The sequence below is a fragment of the Lepisma saccharinum genome, chromosome 3, assembly GCF_977018435.1.
Source record: "Lepisma saccharinum chromosome 3, izLepSacc3.1, whole genome shotgun sequence".
NCBI lineage: Eukaryota > Metazoa > Arthropoda > Insecta > Zygentoma > Lepismatidae > Lepisma > Lepisma saccharinum.
Window position 1 is genome coordinate 101017702 of NC_139231.1, and position 18220 is coordinate 101035921.

Below are 18220 nucleotides of genomic sequence, written 5' to 3' on the forward strand. Positions count from 1 at the left end.
GTAAGTAAAAATCAACAATTCTATTATTTTCTTTGACCATCTGTTGTTGAGATATTACATCTGGGTAATAGACAAAGGGATCAAAAGTCACAGAGGAATTTTTAAGTAAATCTTTTCTTAATTTTTGTAGCAGCTAGACTTGTGACTGATGTCATCTTAAATATTATGCAGTAATCATCATTTTGATATGTAAAACGACATATTTTGGAAAGGAAAGAAATCATATTTTTTTCCATAACTTTTATTTTGTGATTCCAAAAAACTTACATTTTACTCAAATATTTGTCCATGTTCTCAAGCCAACAGCAAATTTCAAAATGTGATCATATGTAACATCCATATTTAAAATGGCATGTATACAGCAGTTGCGAGTATTAAATAAATAAAAATCATAGGAACCATGTCACCAAATGCTAGCATACACAGTGGAGCCTCAATTTTTACTTTTTTTCAGGTGACAAAAGATTATAAAATCTGGGAACAGAAAATTGGTGTTCTGCATATATTAATAAAAAATAATCTACCACACCTTAAAGTACAAGTACTCCAGCTGAAGACATTTATGAGGATTCTGTATGTGTAGGCATATTTTGCAGGTGCATTTTGATCAAATTAACTTCATCACTGGTGCAGTAATCTTCCAAGAAAATTTTAGCAAGATTACATAGTCGAGCATTCTTGCTTTTGGAAAACTGAAGCATGCAATCTATTATCTCCAAAGATGCTATTTCTGAAACGAAAGCATGTTTTTAGTAGAAAGAACAAGCCTGTTTACGAAATTTCTCAAAAATGCACACAAAAAAAAAATGATTGAAGAGAAAATTAATTTTATAGTACAGTATAAAAGAAAAATGCCACTAACTCGAAACTTAATATGGGCTTCAAAAGACTCCACTTTCGAGTAAAGAATATGTAATAAACTGTTTTCCCCCTATTACTTCATTAAACATCACATGAAAAGATATTTAGAAAATTCAGATATCTTGGTATCAATTATCACAATTGTCTTGCTATTCAGAAAATCTTGATAGCCATCATGTTCACACATGTCATTGAAGTAGTCGGTGAGCAAAAAATTTCCATTGACATGTTTCGTTCAAAATACCTTCACGTTCATCTATTAAAAATGAAATAATCATTCCTAATAAAAATATGTTGATATACAAGGGTCGTTCAAGGTTGACTGGGATTTTCGTACGTAAAAAATCGATGAATAGGCGGATCATGATGAAACGTGCGGGTGACGTAACGTATTCCTTCGCGAGTAACTAGCGCCCGGCATGATTTATTTCGCGCATGCGCAGCAGTTGCAGCGAACATGGCGGCAAGCAGTGTGTCTGTGGAGCAGCGGTGTGTAATCAAATTTCTAGTGAAGGAGAAAGTGAAACCAGCTGAGATTTTAAGACGATTGCAAGCACAGTATGGTGAACAAACGATGTCGCGGACAAGAGTGTACGAATGGTGTGAGCAGTTTCGCGAAGGACGGGAGCTGGTGACAAATGAAGCGCATGGACACATTCGCCCGACTGCAGTCACACCAGTGAATATCACACGTGTTGAGCAAATGATTCTTGAGAACCGGCGAGTATTGCTGCCGAGGTGCATATCAGTGTCGGGAGTGTTGCAATCATTCACGACCACTTACGCTTCCGCAAAATCTGTGCAAGGTGAGTTCCCCGTCAGCTGACATTCGATCAGAAGTGGTGAACAGCTTCTGAATCGGTTTCGAACAGAAGGTGATGAATTGTTGCAATCCATCATCACGTGTGATGAAACATGGTTGCATAATTCAACCCCAGAGACCAAAAGACGCAGCATGGAGTGGCGGCATAAAGGTTACCCGCCCCCCAAGAAAAGCAAAACGCAGCCGTCCGCTGGAAAGATCATGGCAAGTGTCTTCTGGGACATGAAGGGCGTTATCCATGTGGATTTTCTGGACAAAGGGAGCACGATTAATTCCCAGTATTACTCCACATTGTTGAGTGGTGCTGTACGAAAGTCCATTCGCAAGAAAAGACCTGGGATGTTGTCTGGAAATGTCATTCTTCTCCATGACAATGCCCGCCCTCACACGGCCAATGTGACAACAACAACTCTGGCCGACATGCGCTGGGAAGTTCTGCCCCATCCCCCCTACAGTCCGGATTTAGCCCCCAGTGATTATCATTTGTTTGCACCCCTTAACCACTTGGCTTACTAACCCGAATTATCTCGGATGTGGTACTCTTCCGGCAAAATATTATCCCGAGTTATCTCGGAAACCTGAGGAGTTTGAATGTAATTTTTTTACCGGCCCGTACTAAGTCGGGCGGAACTTTCATGATGAATTGGGCAGGTGGAGTTAGTTGCAAGTCCGGCCAACAGATGTCTCGAGCGTGCACTAATTTTTGTGCCTGCCTTGAGGCGCCAAGAAGTGAAGAAAGACAACAGCTTTTCTGCATTGCGTGACATTCGGTTGCTTGCAAGAATGCATTGTTCGGAAGCGTTGATTCGGTTGGAACTTTCTCATCCTTTTGGCAGCAAAATGAGTGATATAAGCACAGACATAAGTGCATCAGAGTGTAGTGTAAGTGCTAGTGGCAGTGAAACAACGCTAACTGACTGTGATGATATTTCAATCGAAAGTTCGCATTCTGATGTTAGTTTGACATCTGTACGAGTGTGGCAAGAACTTGATCCTGAATCTCCAGCACCAGCTCCACCACGCTTTCCGTTTTCTGCTCAACCACGTGCCAAGTATGATGTAGACGAAATTAAGGGCTTGATACAATTTTTCGAACAGTACATTGATAATGATATTGTGACTCTAATAGTGAATGAAACGAACACATTTGCAGTGCAAGAAGGGAATGCAACTTGGAATCAAGTAAGTGTGAACGAAATGCGAATTTTCCTTGCTCTTACAATACTACAAAGCATTGTAAAGAAACCCGACCTACAGTTTTATTGGACAAAAAATCCATTGTTGCTAACTCCATTTTTTTCACAAACAATGAGCTACCCTCGTTTCCTTGAGATCAAAAGGTACCTTCATTTTTCAAACAATCAAACCTATGATGCAGCAACCCATCCAAATCCAAAGCTACATAAAATATGGCCCGTTATTGAACATCTGCGGCAGAAATTTCAAACACTTGTAACACCAGAAAGAGAACTATCTATTGACGAAAGTCTTCTTATGTTCAAGGGAAGGTTGGGTTGGATTCAGTACATACCACTAAAAAGAGCGAGGTTTGGGATAAAGTCGTATATGCTTTGTGAATCAAAAAGTGGCTATGTTTGGGATATAATTGTTTACACTGGGAAAGATACACACTTCATGGAAGAATACAAAGATTTACCGGTGTCTTCCCGTGTTGTTATGTCTCTCTTACATCCTCTTCTAAACCAGGGATTCAGCGTAACAAGGACAATTATTACAATTCACCCCAGCTGGCAGATATTCTTATATCAAACAAGACAGACGTTTATGGTACACTAAATACAAACAGAAAAGAGTTAGCAAAGGAACTGAAAGATACACGAGTTGAAAAGGGAGGAATCATAGGTTTCAGGAGGGGTAAAGTAACAGTTATGAAGTGGAACGACAAAAAATATGTTGGTCTATTGTCGAGTGTACACACAGTTGATATGGTGAAAGTAGAGAGGCGGGGAGAAGCAAAATATAGACCTCGGGTTGTTATCGACTATAATGACACTATGGGTGGATAGGGTAGATCAGCATCTTGCTGATTATGCAACACCCAGAAAGCGTGGCAAAAAATACTATAAGAAGATTTTCCTACACCTTCTTGATCTGGCCATATGGAACTCGTTTGTTTTGTACACAAAGTGTGGTGGAACAAAAACACACCTGGAATTCCGTCTGGAACTTGTGAATGACCTGATCAAGCAGAACCACACACCATCACTGTCACCAAGATTTGGACGACCAAGCATACATCCAAGTCCACTACGACTTTCAGGTCATCATTTCCTCAAGTATTTGCCACCCACTCCGAAGAAATCAAATCCTACGAAGCAGTGTTATATGTGTTCAAGAGTACGTGATGCCCGGGACAAAAAAATCAGAAGGGAATCCCACTTCTACTGTCCTGACTGTAATGTGGCTTTGTGTGTAGTGCCCTGTTTCCATGTATACCACACAGCACCTAGTGTCTGAAGTGAAATGCTACAGGTAGCAGAACACCTAAACGTTGGTAAAACGAACATTTTCAAATGAAAAAGAAAATTTGTTGCTCCGAGTTTACTCGGGCTAGTAATTATGTGAATGGTTTGTGAAAATAATAATTACTTCTTTTGTCTTTTGAAATCAATATTATATCATTTATAACATAAACAACATACCATTTTGTTCGTTGCATTATTGTTAGTAAATATCACAATTCATATCACATTTAACAGCTCCGAGTATACTCGGGTTAATAAAGGAATGCCTATTTGGAGTAGAATATTTTGATTATTTTTGATTGTTGTACCAAAAATCATTGTTAATGTAATTTTGCATGTAAAGTAGTAGTAAAATATAAAATAAAAAAAAGTAAAATTTTGACATCAATTTGGAAAAAAAGTCGTAAGGCAAGTGGTTAAAGACCATCTGGGAGGGAAGAAATTCACGACAGACGAAGCACTGCGGAGCGATGTCCTCCAGTGGCTACAACAACCAAGTTCTTTCTATGCCAAAGGAATTCGGGAGCTGCCAGAATGATGGCAATGGTGCCTCGGCGTGCACGGAGAATACTTTGAAAAACTGACATAGTTTGGTGTTTCTTCTGCTACCTATTTCCTCTGCAGAAATAAAAGTTCCGGTCAACCTTGAACGACCCTTGTATAAACATAAATAATCCTACCAAATTACATAAATTTGGGTGGCATCCTGAATGAAATACTCTGATATCAAATTTGTACTTAGGCATAATCATTCTCAAAACTAGTAAAAATAAGTCTCAGCTGCTAACACAACACTCCTATCAAAATATATTGAATTATGAATTTTATGATAATAAATAACTGAAACTATGATCTAGTAATTACAACTAGTAAAGGCTTCTTTGGAATATTCATATAGTTGGGTTATTTTTTATGCCAAAGTAGAAGCAGTGCACAGGAGTAGCTATAGGAAAGCTACTTATTGGTAAACACAATTGTAGTGAAGCTACTTTTAAAATGTAGCTTTCCAATCAGTGGCAAAATGTTATGATATATATATACAGATGGGGGACAAAATAATACGAACACCTGTGAAAAAGTATGCCACATTTCACACCGGCAGTACAGCAACACCACCTGGCACTGAAGTCTGCCACCTCGTGGCTGTGAAGGGGACGGTATTAGTTTGCCAACAGCAGTCATTGGTGGTGCATTCGTCTATCATATGCTCTCAAGAGACACTGCAATGTCAGACCTGACAGAGTTCCAAAGAGGCATGATTGTTGGAGCACATTCAGCTGGAGCCACGGTGACTGAAACCTCAAAGCTTGTTGGGTGTGCAAGGAGCACAGTATCAGCCGTTATGACAGCGTACACAACACAAGGTAAGATGACGTCTTCAAAGCACAACAGTGGACGAAAGACAAAGCTTGCTGCTCGGGATAGGAGGGTGTTGAAGCGCATAGTGGCCCGAAAGCACAAGCAATCGTTATCCGAGATAACATTTGAAATGAACAGGCATCTCCAGGACCCCATTTCAACCAAAACTGTCAAAAGGGAACTCCATGCTGCAAACATTCATGGCCGAGTGGCAATTCGTAAGCGATTGGTGACATCACGTAATGCTGTCAAGCGACGCCAATGGTGCAGAGCTCACAGAAGTTGGTCCCCACAGCAGTGGCAACAAGTCATCTGGTCTGATGAATCAACATTCACGTTATTTCAGACCACGGGGTGCCTTTATGTGTGGAGAACGCCTCGAGATGCATTTCATCCTGACTGCCTCTTGCCGACTGTGAAGCATGGAGGTGGGTCCATTATGGTATGGGGCGCGATATCTTGGCATGGTGTGGGACCACTTGTTTTTCTGCATGGAAAGATCAATACCAGTCACTATCGCAGCATTCTGGGGGATCATCTCCATCCTTCTGTCCAGACTTTATTTCCTGGGGACAGACAAGATGACAATGCTCCTATCCACACTGCTGGGTCTGTCCAAACATGGTTTGAAGAACATGACGATGAAGTAGGACATCTTGAATGGCCCCCACAGTCTCCTGACATTATGGAACATTTGTGGGGATATTTGGGAGTCCAAACTTCGTGCTCGAAGTCCGCCTCCAGCCACACTTTCGGAATTGGAGACTGCTCTGGAGGAAGAATGTCTCCATATTCCCTTAAACATTGTGCATGACCTCTGTGCGTCCATCCCACGTCGCATACAAAGTGTACTTCAGTCACAGGGTGGTCCAACCCCCTATTAATAAAGATTTTCTCTTTTGTTCCCCATCTGTATATATTTTCCTGCACTTGATGTTTTTTTTCACCTTCCCTCGAGAAACCTAAAAACCTAAAATCCTGGTTCTACTGTATTAACCCTTCATGGGTCTCACGAAAATATTATGTTAATGGTCGCGCACGGTGCCACAGACCATGTTTTTAAAATATGCTAAATGAATGGTTTAAAATGCCAAATCCTCAATTAATACGATTAGATCTTTTCTTCAACAATTGAGAATCTATAGAACTATAAAAATTGAAATTCTATAAAATATAAAAAGGCACTCTTCATTAGTCGGTCACGGAATGGCAGACCGGATTTTCAGTAAAAATTAGATACACCTGTAGTCCTGCATACACTCGAGCCCTCCCTAGCAGTTCAAAGATCGTGGTGTACAAGAGGAAGGGTAGAAACAGCTTGACAGAGGGAGGGTGTTGACAAAACAATCATTGATAAATAACGACGTTAAAACCACACACCTACAACTAGAGACTGTGCATGACCAATGCAAGTTTAAGGACACTACATAATCACACTCAATTCTAACCTGCTTTAGATTCTGGAGTAACAAGAAACATCAGTGTTGTAATAGCAGAGAGTACAGTTTCTTCATTGGCTGAACTTAATAAACTGGCAATTAGTTTTACTCCACCACAATGTAGAATATATGCCTTATTCTCTCGATCTGCAATATAGATTTCATGTAAGTAACTTGACATTAATATATGTTTCAATAGATATGGGTTAAGTAAAACAATCAGATGAATAAAGCTTCTACATTTCCACATTTACTATAGTCTTACTAACTTGGGCTATTAAGACTATTATAATTAACAATCAAATCACAGTATTCAATAAAAAAAAACTTACTGAATGCCTACTATGAAGTTCTTATGATGTATTGCACATTTCATTGGCCGTCAATCCTATTTCTTAAGCATGCACATCTAGGGTGGTGAAGGATGCCTCAGTGAAATTGCAGAGTCAAGTGTTACAATATTAACAGAACTGGACATCTACTTATTTCTCAACCTTCGGAACACATGCACCAAATAGATTGAAATAACCACTTTTTATAGATGCAAAATAAAGTATGGTTATTTTAAGTTTTTTTAAATTTTATTTTTCCTGCAACAACATTTCATCCAGATTTCCCAGAACTTCGCCAAGCCAAGATAACCACACACACAACTTTAAAAGACTAGTCACTCTACACTTCTAAGGAATGCACAATGGGAAGCAAAATATACTTGATAATGCAGCACTGAAAGAAATAAGTTTCTAATTCTCGAGCCAAGTGACATATTTGAACATGCAAATCTAACATACTTCTGCATAAAAACATAATAAGTTTAATAATTACATAAATAATATATAACCAATTCTTTTGCAAAAGTGATTCAAAATAACATACATACTAGAATAATGTAAAATACTTACCAAGTGAAAGATTGCATAATCCTCCAATAGCAAACTGTACTAATGTTGGATTCCCTTCAGAAAGTTGATCCAGGAATAGATCGATCACCTTAAGAGTTCTTAAATGCTCATAATTGATTGGGTCGTAAGCAAAATTAGCCAAATTGCCTAGTACTTGCTCCTTTGCTTCTAAAAAAAATTCCAAATATATGTACACTATTACATTACTTTCCACAAATGTCTCTTAAGTAAGCAAAAAATTATACTAATTTTTCTCTCAATTTGATACTTAACAATTAAAGAAAGAATAACCAACACTAAGAGGGAGATTATAAAAATGTGGAAATTTGCTCAACTGCAACAAAAATGTTCTTTTTACATAAATCTTATTTTATTTTTATGCTAAAAATGATAAACTATAAACAAAACAAAAAAAAAAGTGGAGGCAAGTAGTGGTTTGTATTCCACTTTAAACAGTAGGTCCAGTCTCGATTAGTCTTTCCTTGAATAAAGTGAACTTAAAACTCATTTACAATTGACATTAAAAAAAAATATTTACATGGAAACAGCATTCAAGTTTTTTAGAGATTTTGCATACTTGCAAGGATAGGAAAAACCATGGTTTGTCCCGGTGGACAAATTTAAAAAATAAAAGAAATAATGAGAGGTTTATTAATCATAATATATACTCAAATGGGTAACACTTTACTATAGGGGTGACAGATTTCTTACTTTTTACAGGAGAAAGTACTTACGCAAATCATTTTCTGTAGCGTTGTGGAAGTTCGTGAATGTAGTTTTGATCCATTTTAATGCAAATGCATGTTGTTTTCTGCGAAAATCTCTGTCCGACATGCTGTTTCTGCTGCCGCCATTTGCTTTCTGCACGAGAGCACAATGTTCCATGTGTTAGATGACGTAAACCCCATAGTCAGTGTTTCAAACTCACAGTGTTTTCACTATAACATGACATGTCTAGTATTTTCAATTTTTAAACTTTTTTTAACTATGCTTGCCTAACCTAACCTTATAGAAAATGGTTTGGGAGGGCTAACGTCAATGGTTTGCGAGGTATTAGCATAATTTCAAATCCAGGCACGAAAGTAGCTATTTTCCGGTGAACAAGGTTGCAACACTGCATAAATAGACAAAACACTCTCACAACCTGCGATGAACCAATACGCTATCGCCATAATGTGTGTTACAGAATCGAAATAACGAGTAACAGTAAGTACTCGTAAATGTAAGAAATAGACATTATTTTCATTAGAAATTCATTATTTCACCTAAAGAAATGTTCCGCATTCCAGAATAGTACGTTAGCAATGTAAAAAGGTGCAAAATAAATGATTTATAGGTGTCACCCCTATAGTAAAGTAGTACCCTCAAATGTACATCAAGTGCATAAAAACCTGGACAAAATTAATTTATCTAAATCTGACAGAAAAAGATGGTAAAGAGGATGGGGCCAGGGTGGGCTAGGAAGTAATATCTGAAGCACACTAATGTAACACTTCATGGCCATCTTCCCTTGCTTTAAGTAAGTGAAGAATGTGTGTTTCATGTCACTCAGGATCTCTGCTACTAATGAAGTCACAGATGAGTGTTGGGATTAATAGTAACATAAATAAAATATGGTTCCTCAAAGAGTGTAAGAGGTTGAAGGTGATCCCGAACTTTCTAAGATGGGGTTTTAAACCGTTGAAAATGGGAGGAGAAATAAAGAAAAAGAACTTACAAATAAGGATGATAAATCAATGTATCAGGGAAACACACGATCAATGAGTTGAACAAAGAATGCTTAGAACTCCATCTAGAGCTTGGCATCCTGCTAGAAGGGCCGGTATGGGGTAGGTTTGAAGAAAGACACCAAAAATACGTTGAAGCTGCAAAAAATAACCATAGAACGAAGATTCAGAATAAATTAAAGAAGCTTAAAGGGAAATTAGGAGGTTATAGGGGAGTAGGAATGAAAGATCGGGAGGAAGGAGAAAGCGGGGAGAAAACCGATGGTTGCATAATGAATCTAACGGAGAAGGAACTTCCAAAGGAAATGAGGATAATTATGGGAAAAGGGAGAAAATACGCTATAGGGGAAAGTAGGATTGAAAAGGAAGAATTTATTATAGCTGCGGAAGGGATAATATCAGTAATTGACGACAAGGAAGATAAGAAAGAGGTGAGATGCAAAATTCATGATGTCATAGAAAACCAGATTAGAAAAGAGAATAACAAGGGGGTAAAGTGCGGGGGAGGGAACGTTAACAAGGAGAGAATGCATAAGGAAGACATAAAAAAGTTGAATAAGGTTAAAAAATGGACTAAAGACAGTAATGTGCATATTATACGATCTGACAAGGAAAATAAGATTGTTGTAATTGATAAAGAAGAATATAGGAGGAAATTAGGTGAATGTTTTGACAACAACGATTTCAAGATAGTAGATTTGAACCCATTAAAAAGAGTAAGACGAGAAATTAATAAAGGCATAGAAACCAGTATAACTATAGTAAGAGTAGAAAAGGAAAAGTTAAAAGAGGGGTGTAAAAAGGGGGAAATCCCAACCGCTTTTGGAATTCCAAAAACACATACAGAAGGGATTCCTCTTAGACCTATCATTCCTATGTATAGCCACCCGGGTTACGGGCTTGCCAAAACCCTAGTTAAAAGAATTAAAAGAGTGGGGGAAAAACAGAATTTAGTATTAGGAACTCCGTGGATGTCAAGAAGAGATCGAAAAACTAGAAATTAATAACTCTGATCGCGTGGTGAGCTTTGACGTCGAAAATTTATACCCCAGTGTTCCTAGAGAAAAAGCTGCTGACGCATTGCAAAGATGGTTGATGAGTAGGGGTATAGATGTCGTCGAGGCATGGGAATATGTTAGATGGTTTAACCTGTGTATGGGGTTTAACTATTTTTGGGGAAACGGGAAGATGTACATTCAAAAAGAAGGGCTAGCAATGGGGAACCCAGTCTCAGGAATCGTCTCCAGTATATTTATACATTTTATCGAAAAGACAGCACTTAGCCTCATAAACAGGGGAGTTAAGTTTTACGGCAGATACGTAGACGATATCCTTGTTATTGGTGAGGAGGAGGAAGTAGAGAAACTATTCGTAACCTTAGGGGAGCAAGAGGAAAGAATAAAATTTACTAAAGAGGAGATGGATGACCGTAAGATTAATTTCTTAGACCTGGCAATTCGTTTAGAGGGAAAGAAAATTCATACAGGGGTTCATCATAAGGTATTATCGGGAGATCTATACATCAACAAAGAATCGGCCCATGCCAACAGAACAAAGAATAACGTATTTCAAAACTTCTTCTTGCGGGCTCACAGATTATGTAACAACCAAGCAGATTTGCGTAAAGAGATCGAATGGGTAATGAAAATAGGAAAGAGGAATGGATACAGAGAAGAGGAGTTAAAGGGGAATTTGCGTAAAGCTAAGGTCACATACGGGAAGGAATTAGAAAGGAATAAAAGGAAGAAAGACAAACAAGGAAAAGAAGAAGTAGTTAGAGATGAGGAGGGGGAATATAAATATATAGGCATTCCATACTTTCCCGGAATATCGGAAAAAATTGAAAGACTTGTAAGAAAGTATGGTGTAAAGTGTGGGATGCGAGCTCCAAAAACTTTAGAAAAGCATTTCACCGGGTATAAGAAAGATGGAAAAGAGGAAGAAATAAATGAGGGAGGGATGAAGGGGGTATATGGAATAGTTTGCCAATGTGGCAAGGAATATGTGGGTCAAACAGGAAGAAGCATGAAGGTTCGATGGGGAGAGCATGACAAAGATATAAGGGAGGGGGTTCCCAAGACAGGGCTCTCCGAACATATACTTGACGAAGGCCACGTCATTGCCAAACGGAAAGTACTTAGGGAAGAGGAAAAACCTATAAGAAGAAATGTATATGAAGGGTCGTATATATGTAAGGGAAGAGAGAATAAATTAAACAGAGACGATGGGAATATCGACGAGATGTGTGGGAAGATGTTCAAGAAGTGGGATGGGAAGGAATACGTAAAAATAGGTTTTAACATAACCCCGGAAGTAGCATGCCAAGCTCAAATGGAAGAGGAATTCTCACTTGACTTCACGTGAACTGGATAAGGAGGAGGTGTGGGGGGAAAGACTGGAGGGGAAATAGAGGGGGAGGGGAAGGAGAGGGGAGGCACCCAACCCCACGCTCTACGAGGAAACCTTGGAGTATTGCAATTGCAGCACACGCGGGCCGTGGCTATTTAGTTTTAAAGTTTCAACGAGCAATTTTTAATCAGGAAAACAGCGTGATACTATGACGTGCACCAGTTATGGGTGTTAGGTTTTTAATGTTTTTATCCACACACACTTAACCAATCCCATATCCTATAATAATAAGAGGTCGACGTGGTTATGAATTGTGTATAACCAAAAGTGAACAGCCTGAAGAAGGGAGCAGTTGCGTCCCGAAACGTCGTGAAAGCAGCATAGATACTCGCAAAAACGTAAGTTTTTAATATATTTTTATAGATGAGTGGCTTGATTACTTTTACCACCAAGCACAGATGAAGATATTTTATTTAGGGTATTGTTCTCTGTAATTCATAGGAAAAAAATAGTGGTCGAGTGCCATTTCGCACAAAAAAATAATAATAATAAAAAAAAGATTGAAAGTAAAAACTTGTGCAAATTTGACCTCTGAATACACACTACATACATATGTCCAAGTGGATGAAAATAAGCAGAATATACAGGGTAGGCCAAAAGTGAGGAACCACTCATATAAAAGACAACTGGGCAATCACCCCAATCCGATGTCCCAACACATGATGCAGGAGGGGGGGGGAGAACTGACCATAGAGGTTATGTTCCAAACATGGTTGCCATCTAGGATATACCCTACCCTTATATTAAATACTGATAAGTTCCATCAAAAACTTTGTAGCACAAGTGATGCCATAAATTGCTGAAATTTTTGTCTCTTATTCTACTACAAATGAAGTCTAACCAAACATGAGAAGAATTGGACGCTCCGGCATCTACCATCTTGATATGTGAGAAGTGATTGTGTTAAATTGCAATAAGTAAATTACCAATACTCTTAGGTATCTACAAGGTGTTAGCTTTAATTTGTAAATGTCATTGCAGGTCAAAATATTTGTACCTTGGCCCCCACCATCATCCTTTGCCGTTTCCTGCCTCTGGCTGGGTCCCCAGTCTCTGCTAAATTAGACATTATAGCTTAATGTTTTATTGCACATTTGCTGTTCATCATCAATCACAAATTTCTTGTAGTCTAGATTGATTTGCTATATTTTACTTTGCTTTTTGTGCCACTTTTGGCTAACTTGCGAAGATGGGAATGAGTGATGATATGATGAAATTGATGAATGGACACTCACAAACATCCATGCCCAGGCCGGGATATAAACTCGGGACCCCTGGCGTTGTAGCATGATGTGCTAACCACTCTGCCACGGGGGCCGGCAACAGAGTGGTAGTCTATTGCAGCTAACGTCCATGTAGGAAATCTAGGTTCAATTCCTGTTTTCCACCTGGAAGTGTAAATCTTGTATTTAGAGGGGTAAGGGTAAGTAGAGTCTAAATTACCAAAATTTTGACCTTTCTGAAAAATTTTTGGAGGCTGCTGAGGAAATTTGGAGAAAGTGTGGATAAATCACATAGCCCAAGTAGCTCTGGGATCAATTGAGCTGATCATTTCATATGAGATCAAGAATTTCACAACTTAAGTTAGTAAGTATATGTACTCATAAATATGTGAATTCAAGAGACACTTTGCAGGATAAATATTCAAAGTATACTAATAAAAAGTACACACACTTCACAAAACATACCTTCACTGTTTGTGGATTGGAATTCTTGAACTAACTGTTGTAAATAATCAAATCTCCCAACACCTTTTTTCCCAGTTCTTCTTATTAATTTATCTGGTGTACTAAACATAGTCTACACTGCATGGATATCCAAATTTGTCCTTATACTGAAAAGTAGATAAAAAAAAAAAAAAGTACTTCAAGAAATACACTTTCTGAAAGTTCATGTAACTTCACTGTCACTCGTGAATAAATTTCATTATCTGGCATTTTCAAATACAACTAGAGAACTAAAGCAGTGTTAGCATATGAATAGAAGGCAACAGGTTTGGCAATATTATTTTCATAATACTCTTTTTAAATAAAAAAAAAAAGACTTTAAACATGTGCAAATCAATCAACTATTTTGAATCCACTATTATTCGAAATTCTTGTCTGTTAACAACAAAAGTAAGAACCAAAGACCACAGACATCTGTTCCTCCAGCTCCGCTCCCCTCCGGAAAGGTCGGTTGAGGAGCGGTTTAGGGCCTTCCACTGAAACTGTTCTTCCTGGCCTTAAGGAATGGTTGTAAATAGGGAAAGCTGCTTCTTGCAGTCTGAATTCACATGTTCAGTTATCAGCAGCGGGTGTACCATAAATGTGTACAGTAGTCAACAGTTATATGAGTATTCCTTGTACCCTTCAGTTACCAATACTTGAAAGTAAAGTGATATATTTTTATCGCATCTTCCGGTCTGAAAAATAAGGTAGACCTCAGGGTTTCCCAACTTTCACTTACACACAGCTTGTGAGTGAAATCTAATTTAACTCTCAATAGATATGGGTAAGCAACAGTGTGGCATTTGCAGGGCATTGTGCACAAACAAATGTTACATACATTGTTAAGCATCTTCCACAAGTGACTGAGGTTAGAATGCAAGTGGTTTATCTCATACTCGGATGGTGCTTTTAGTTGGTTTAGGAAACTGCCGTAAGGTTTCATTGACTGTTGGAGTTTGCACTCTCGTGGCTGTTTCCAAATTCTGCACATGGACCAAAAAGACTCTCAATATATCAATATTGGTTGTATGTAGGCATCAGACAATTGCAGAGATGAACAATTACATCCTAAATAGACTACAACCAAAATATCTCCATTTGTTTACAATATGGAGATAGAACATTTGCATTCTCAATGAATGATATATATGTAATCCAGTAAGAATCACTCTCTCATTTCATGCATTATGCTAGTGTGTTAGTAGTTCATTTTTAATGTTTTGTTGTTTGAAATAAGTAAAACTATATCTAATGTTGTGAACGTGATAAAACATGTAGTCTAAGTCTCATAATGCATGCAGATACATTTGGAAAATTTCTCTATTTCTTGTTGCATGAATTTTTCTGATATTCCATCCACATAAACATGACCAATAAAGATGTTACTAGTACTGAATTTTTCAGGCAGAATTATTACTTGACACTACTTGTTGGAAACAAATTGTATTTTGATAATATTACAGTACAGCAATATAGTTTTGGAAAGTTGGAAGTGCACAGTTAGCACAATCAGGACTATAGTTTGAAGTGGATCAGAACCACTTGTGGGTCAATACATGTAAAATCACCCAGAGCAGGTTGCTTCATAGTCATGGATTTGCTTCTTCTTCTTCTTTTTTTTACTGATAGATACACGGTCCAATATGACAAATATGCTGAAAGTTACAATTTTTTAAACAAATCAAAGTTTTTCAGATATTGGGTGGACGAACGAATGCACCATATGACACAAAATATGTCATACCTCAGAAAATATGTGGGGTACTAATCTGATATTCCCCGGACAGATTTCTTCATTTTTACAGAAGAAACTACTTACGTTAATAAGTTCCTGTAGCATTGTCTAACATCTGGAAGGTGTTTTGTGTGATGTGGGAATGTTTCATAGCGGAAATTCAACCACTGACGCATAGCCCCACGAACCATTTCCGGTAAGGTTAGGTTAGGCAGAGTCACGTATAGGTTACAATAGTTAAAAATTGGTTTTGAAAAAAATATGCGTAGCCCCACAAACCATTGACACATAGCCAGTTACAAAAACACTTTTTTTAAAAAAAAATTGCAATTACTTCGATCAAAAAAAACGTGAATACACGTTAAAGAATGTTCCGCGAAGCAGATAGGTAACTACAAGAGTCAAAAATTGACAAAACGGAGAAGTTATAGGTGTCCGGGGAATATCAGATTTTTACCATATGTGGAGTATTGTGATGATTTAGGTACCATTGGAGAGGAGGACAGTCCTAACAGAAAATAACTGTTCCTACATGCTATTCTCACCACCTGGTGAAAATAGTCGCGGCCATCTTATTTTATGTGTTCTGTACTTTTCTTTTCATAATCTCTAAAATGGTTGAACAGAATTAGGATTTTTTTTTTAGTAGGGAAGTAATGTCTTAACAGATACACACACATACATATACAAACACGTACATCGAAAGTTTTGGCAGTAGATATTTGAGCTCTGTTACCGGTTTTGGTAAATATGCGATATTGCCCGAACACCTCTCACTAGTTTATTTCGTTAATTTTAGCATTGATACTTATCTATTCTGCATTGTGGAAGATTCTTTAAGGTGAAGTTATGCCTTTTTCCATAAAATAGTGCACTCGTCATGGATCACCATGCGTCGTGCTTGTGTTTTGTCCATTTGGAGTGGGTAAGCAGTGTTTCAACCTTCTTCACCAAAAAATACCTACTTTCGTGTTCATTATGTCATCTCAAACCATTGACGGATAGCCCCAAAAAAACATTCACGATAGCCCCACAAACCATTCACGATAGCCCCACGGACCACTTCCGGCAAGGTTAGGTTAGGTTAGGCTGGGTTGGGTTAGGTAAGCATAGGTAAAAAAAAAATCTCTTAAGAAAAAGGCACGTTTGGAAACACTGGCGAGACCGCGTGACTTTCGACGCTCGTGCCATCTGCAGGTACATAATGGAAACAACGGCATAATTTCAGAAAATGATAGTTCCTTACATAAAAAGTGATTATTGCTTGTTCTCTAGCATTCTATGGTGAAGTTTTCAGTTTCCGCGAAAAAAAATACCTCGAAGAACTTCGACAATGCTACAGAAACTGATTTCAGTAAGTAGTTTCTCCTATAAATTTGAAGAAATCCATTCGGGCGATATCACATATTTACCTTGGTTTTTTCTTTGAGTTATAATGCTTTGAAAATGCTCATTTCTAATTTTATTCAAAATTTGGGCCCCAGTATCTCTGGTGGGGGACCTAATAGAAATTTGGGTAACAGTATGGTATAGTGAAACACACATTTCTTCAAATTTACAGGAGAAACTACTTACGGAAATGAGTTTCTGTGGACTTTTGGAAGCTTGTGGAAGTGTTTTCCCCCTTCGTTCAACTTATTCGGCTGGTAAATCATGTATTTTTCGACATTAATGTATCTCCGATGCACGATATCTCTTGCCACCATTACCGTCGACTACGTGAATCAAATGTTCCGTGCGTTCAATTATGTAACCCCCTGTTAATGTTGCAGACATGCGGTAGTTTTACAAGATTATGTGGGAGCGGGTTTTTTTTTCCAATTTAATTTTCTGTTTGTCTAACCTAACCTTCTGTGAATGGTTTGTGGATCAATTTTTCACTTAAAAACCTTCTGTGAATAGTTTGTGCTGCATTTTTCAGTTAATAAGTTTGGGAACACTGCATATCAGCTGACGATAGACAACGTGAGTCAAGATTTCCCGCCATATTGTGTGTAACGAAAGCGAATTATCAACGAACAATAAATACTTGTAATGTGAAAAATTACGCTTTTTTCAGTGGAAAAAGCAAAATCCCACGTTCAAAAATGTTCCGCTATGCATAACAGGTAAGTACAAATGTAAATAATTAGGAAATAAACGAGTGGAATGTGTTTTCACTATACCATACTGTTACCAAAATTTGATATTTGTATAGGAGTATATGGAAGTGAAAAACCATTCTCAAGGAAACATGCAGCAAGTAATCACAAAAACTCTGCAGTTTGCAATATGTATTAACTAACATAAAACAAACTCAAACTATGTATATAAAAAAAAAAGGTGTGCGTAGCATGATGAAACTGCAATTAAACAAAAGGAACTTGAGCCATAGTCAGTACCCAAGATGGGAGTTGACAAAAAGGCTGCTGCAAACATAAGTTCGTTCGTAAACTCCAGGCCAGCTAATCTGCCACAGATTACTAAACGGCTGTTCGTAAACTCCAGCCAACTCAGCCCAGCAGGGCGATTCACGAAAATGACTACAAAATCGAGTCTACAACGAAGTAGTAGTTTTTAGTAGTAAAAGATGTAGTAAAGTGCGATTCACGAAACCGTCTACTAAGAATCTACTACATCTTTAATTGTCTACAGCGCACGGCTACAAGGAAAGTGGTGAACTTGGCGAAACTAAGCAATATCTATGGAAATAATCGATATTTTAATCGATTGTTGTGCTATTTCCTTGACATTATCGATGCATGTCGTACTTCGAGATTCCGAGAGTTGT

General features: G+C 38.0%; 1 protein-coding gene across 2 annotated transcripts; it reads right to left on the reverse strand.

Moving 5' to 3' along the window:
- Positions 1-501: 501 nt before the first annotated feature.
- On the reverse strand, positions 502-17887 carry LOC145985918 (armadillo repeat-containing protein 7). Of its 2 annotated transcripts, none has more exons than XM_083120055.1 (5): positions 17832-17887; positions 13695-13840; positions 7871-8038; positions 6978-7115; positions 502-730 (listed from the first exon to the last, which is right to left on the reverse strand). In XM_083120055.1, exons 2-5 carry the CDS (start codon positions 13801-13803, stop codon positions 561-563), a joined length of 585 nt encoding a protein of 194 aa, XP_082976181.1. In that variant the 5' UTR covers positions 13804-13840; positions 17832-17887; the 3' UTR covers positions 502-560. The 2 variants fall into 2 exon arrangements, with proteins under 2 accessions (XP_082976181.1, XP_082976182.1); XM_083120056.1 differs by lacking the exon at positions 17832-17887 and adding an exon at positions 17736-17779.
- Between the last annotated feature and the right edge of the window lie 333 nt (positions 17888-18220).

Bases quoted from the DNA above. Each gene is read 5' to 3' on its own strand.
- LOC145985918 (XM_083120055.1), bottom strand. From the start codon at position 13,803: ATGTTTAGTACACCAGATAAATTAATAAGAAGAACTGGGAAAAAAGGT. The intron at 7,116-7,870 runs GTAAGTATTTTA...TCTATATTGCAG, and splicing joins ATTATGCAATCTTTCACTTG to ATCGAGAGAATAAGGCATAT. The intron at 731-6,977 runs GTTAGAATTGAG...CTTTCGTTTCAG, and splicing joins TACTCCAGAATCTAAAGCAG to AAATAGCATCTTTGGAGATA.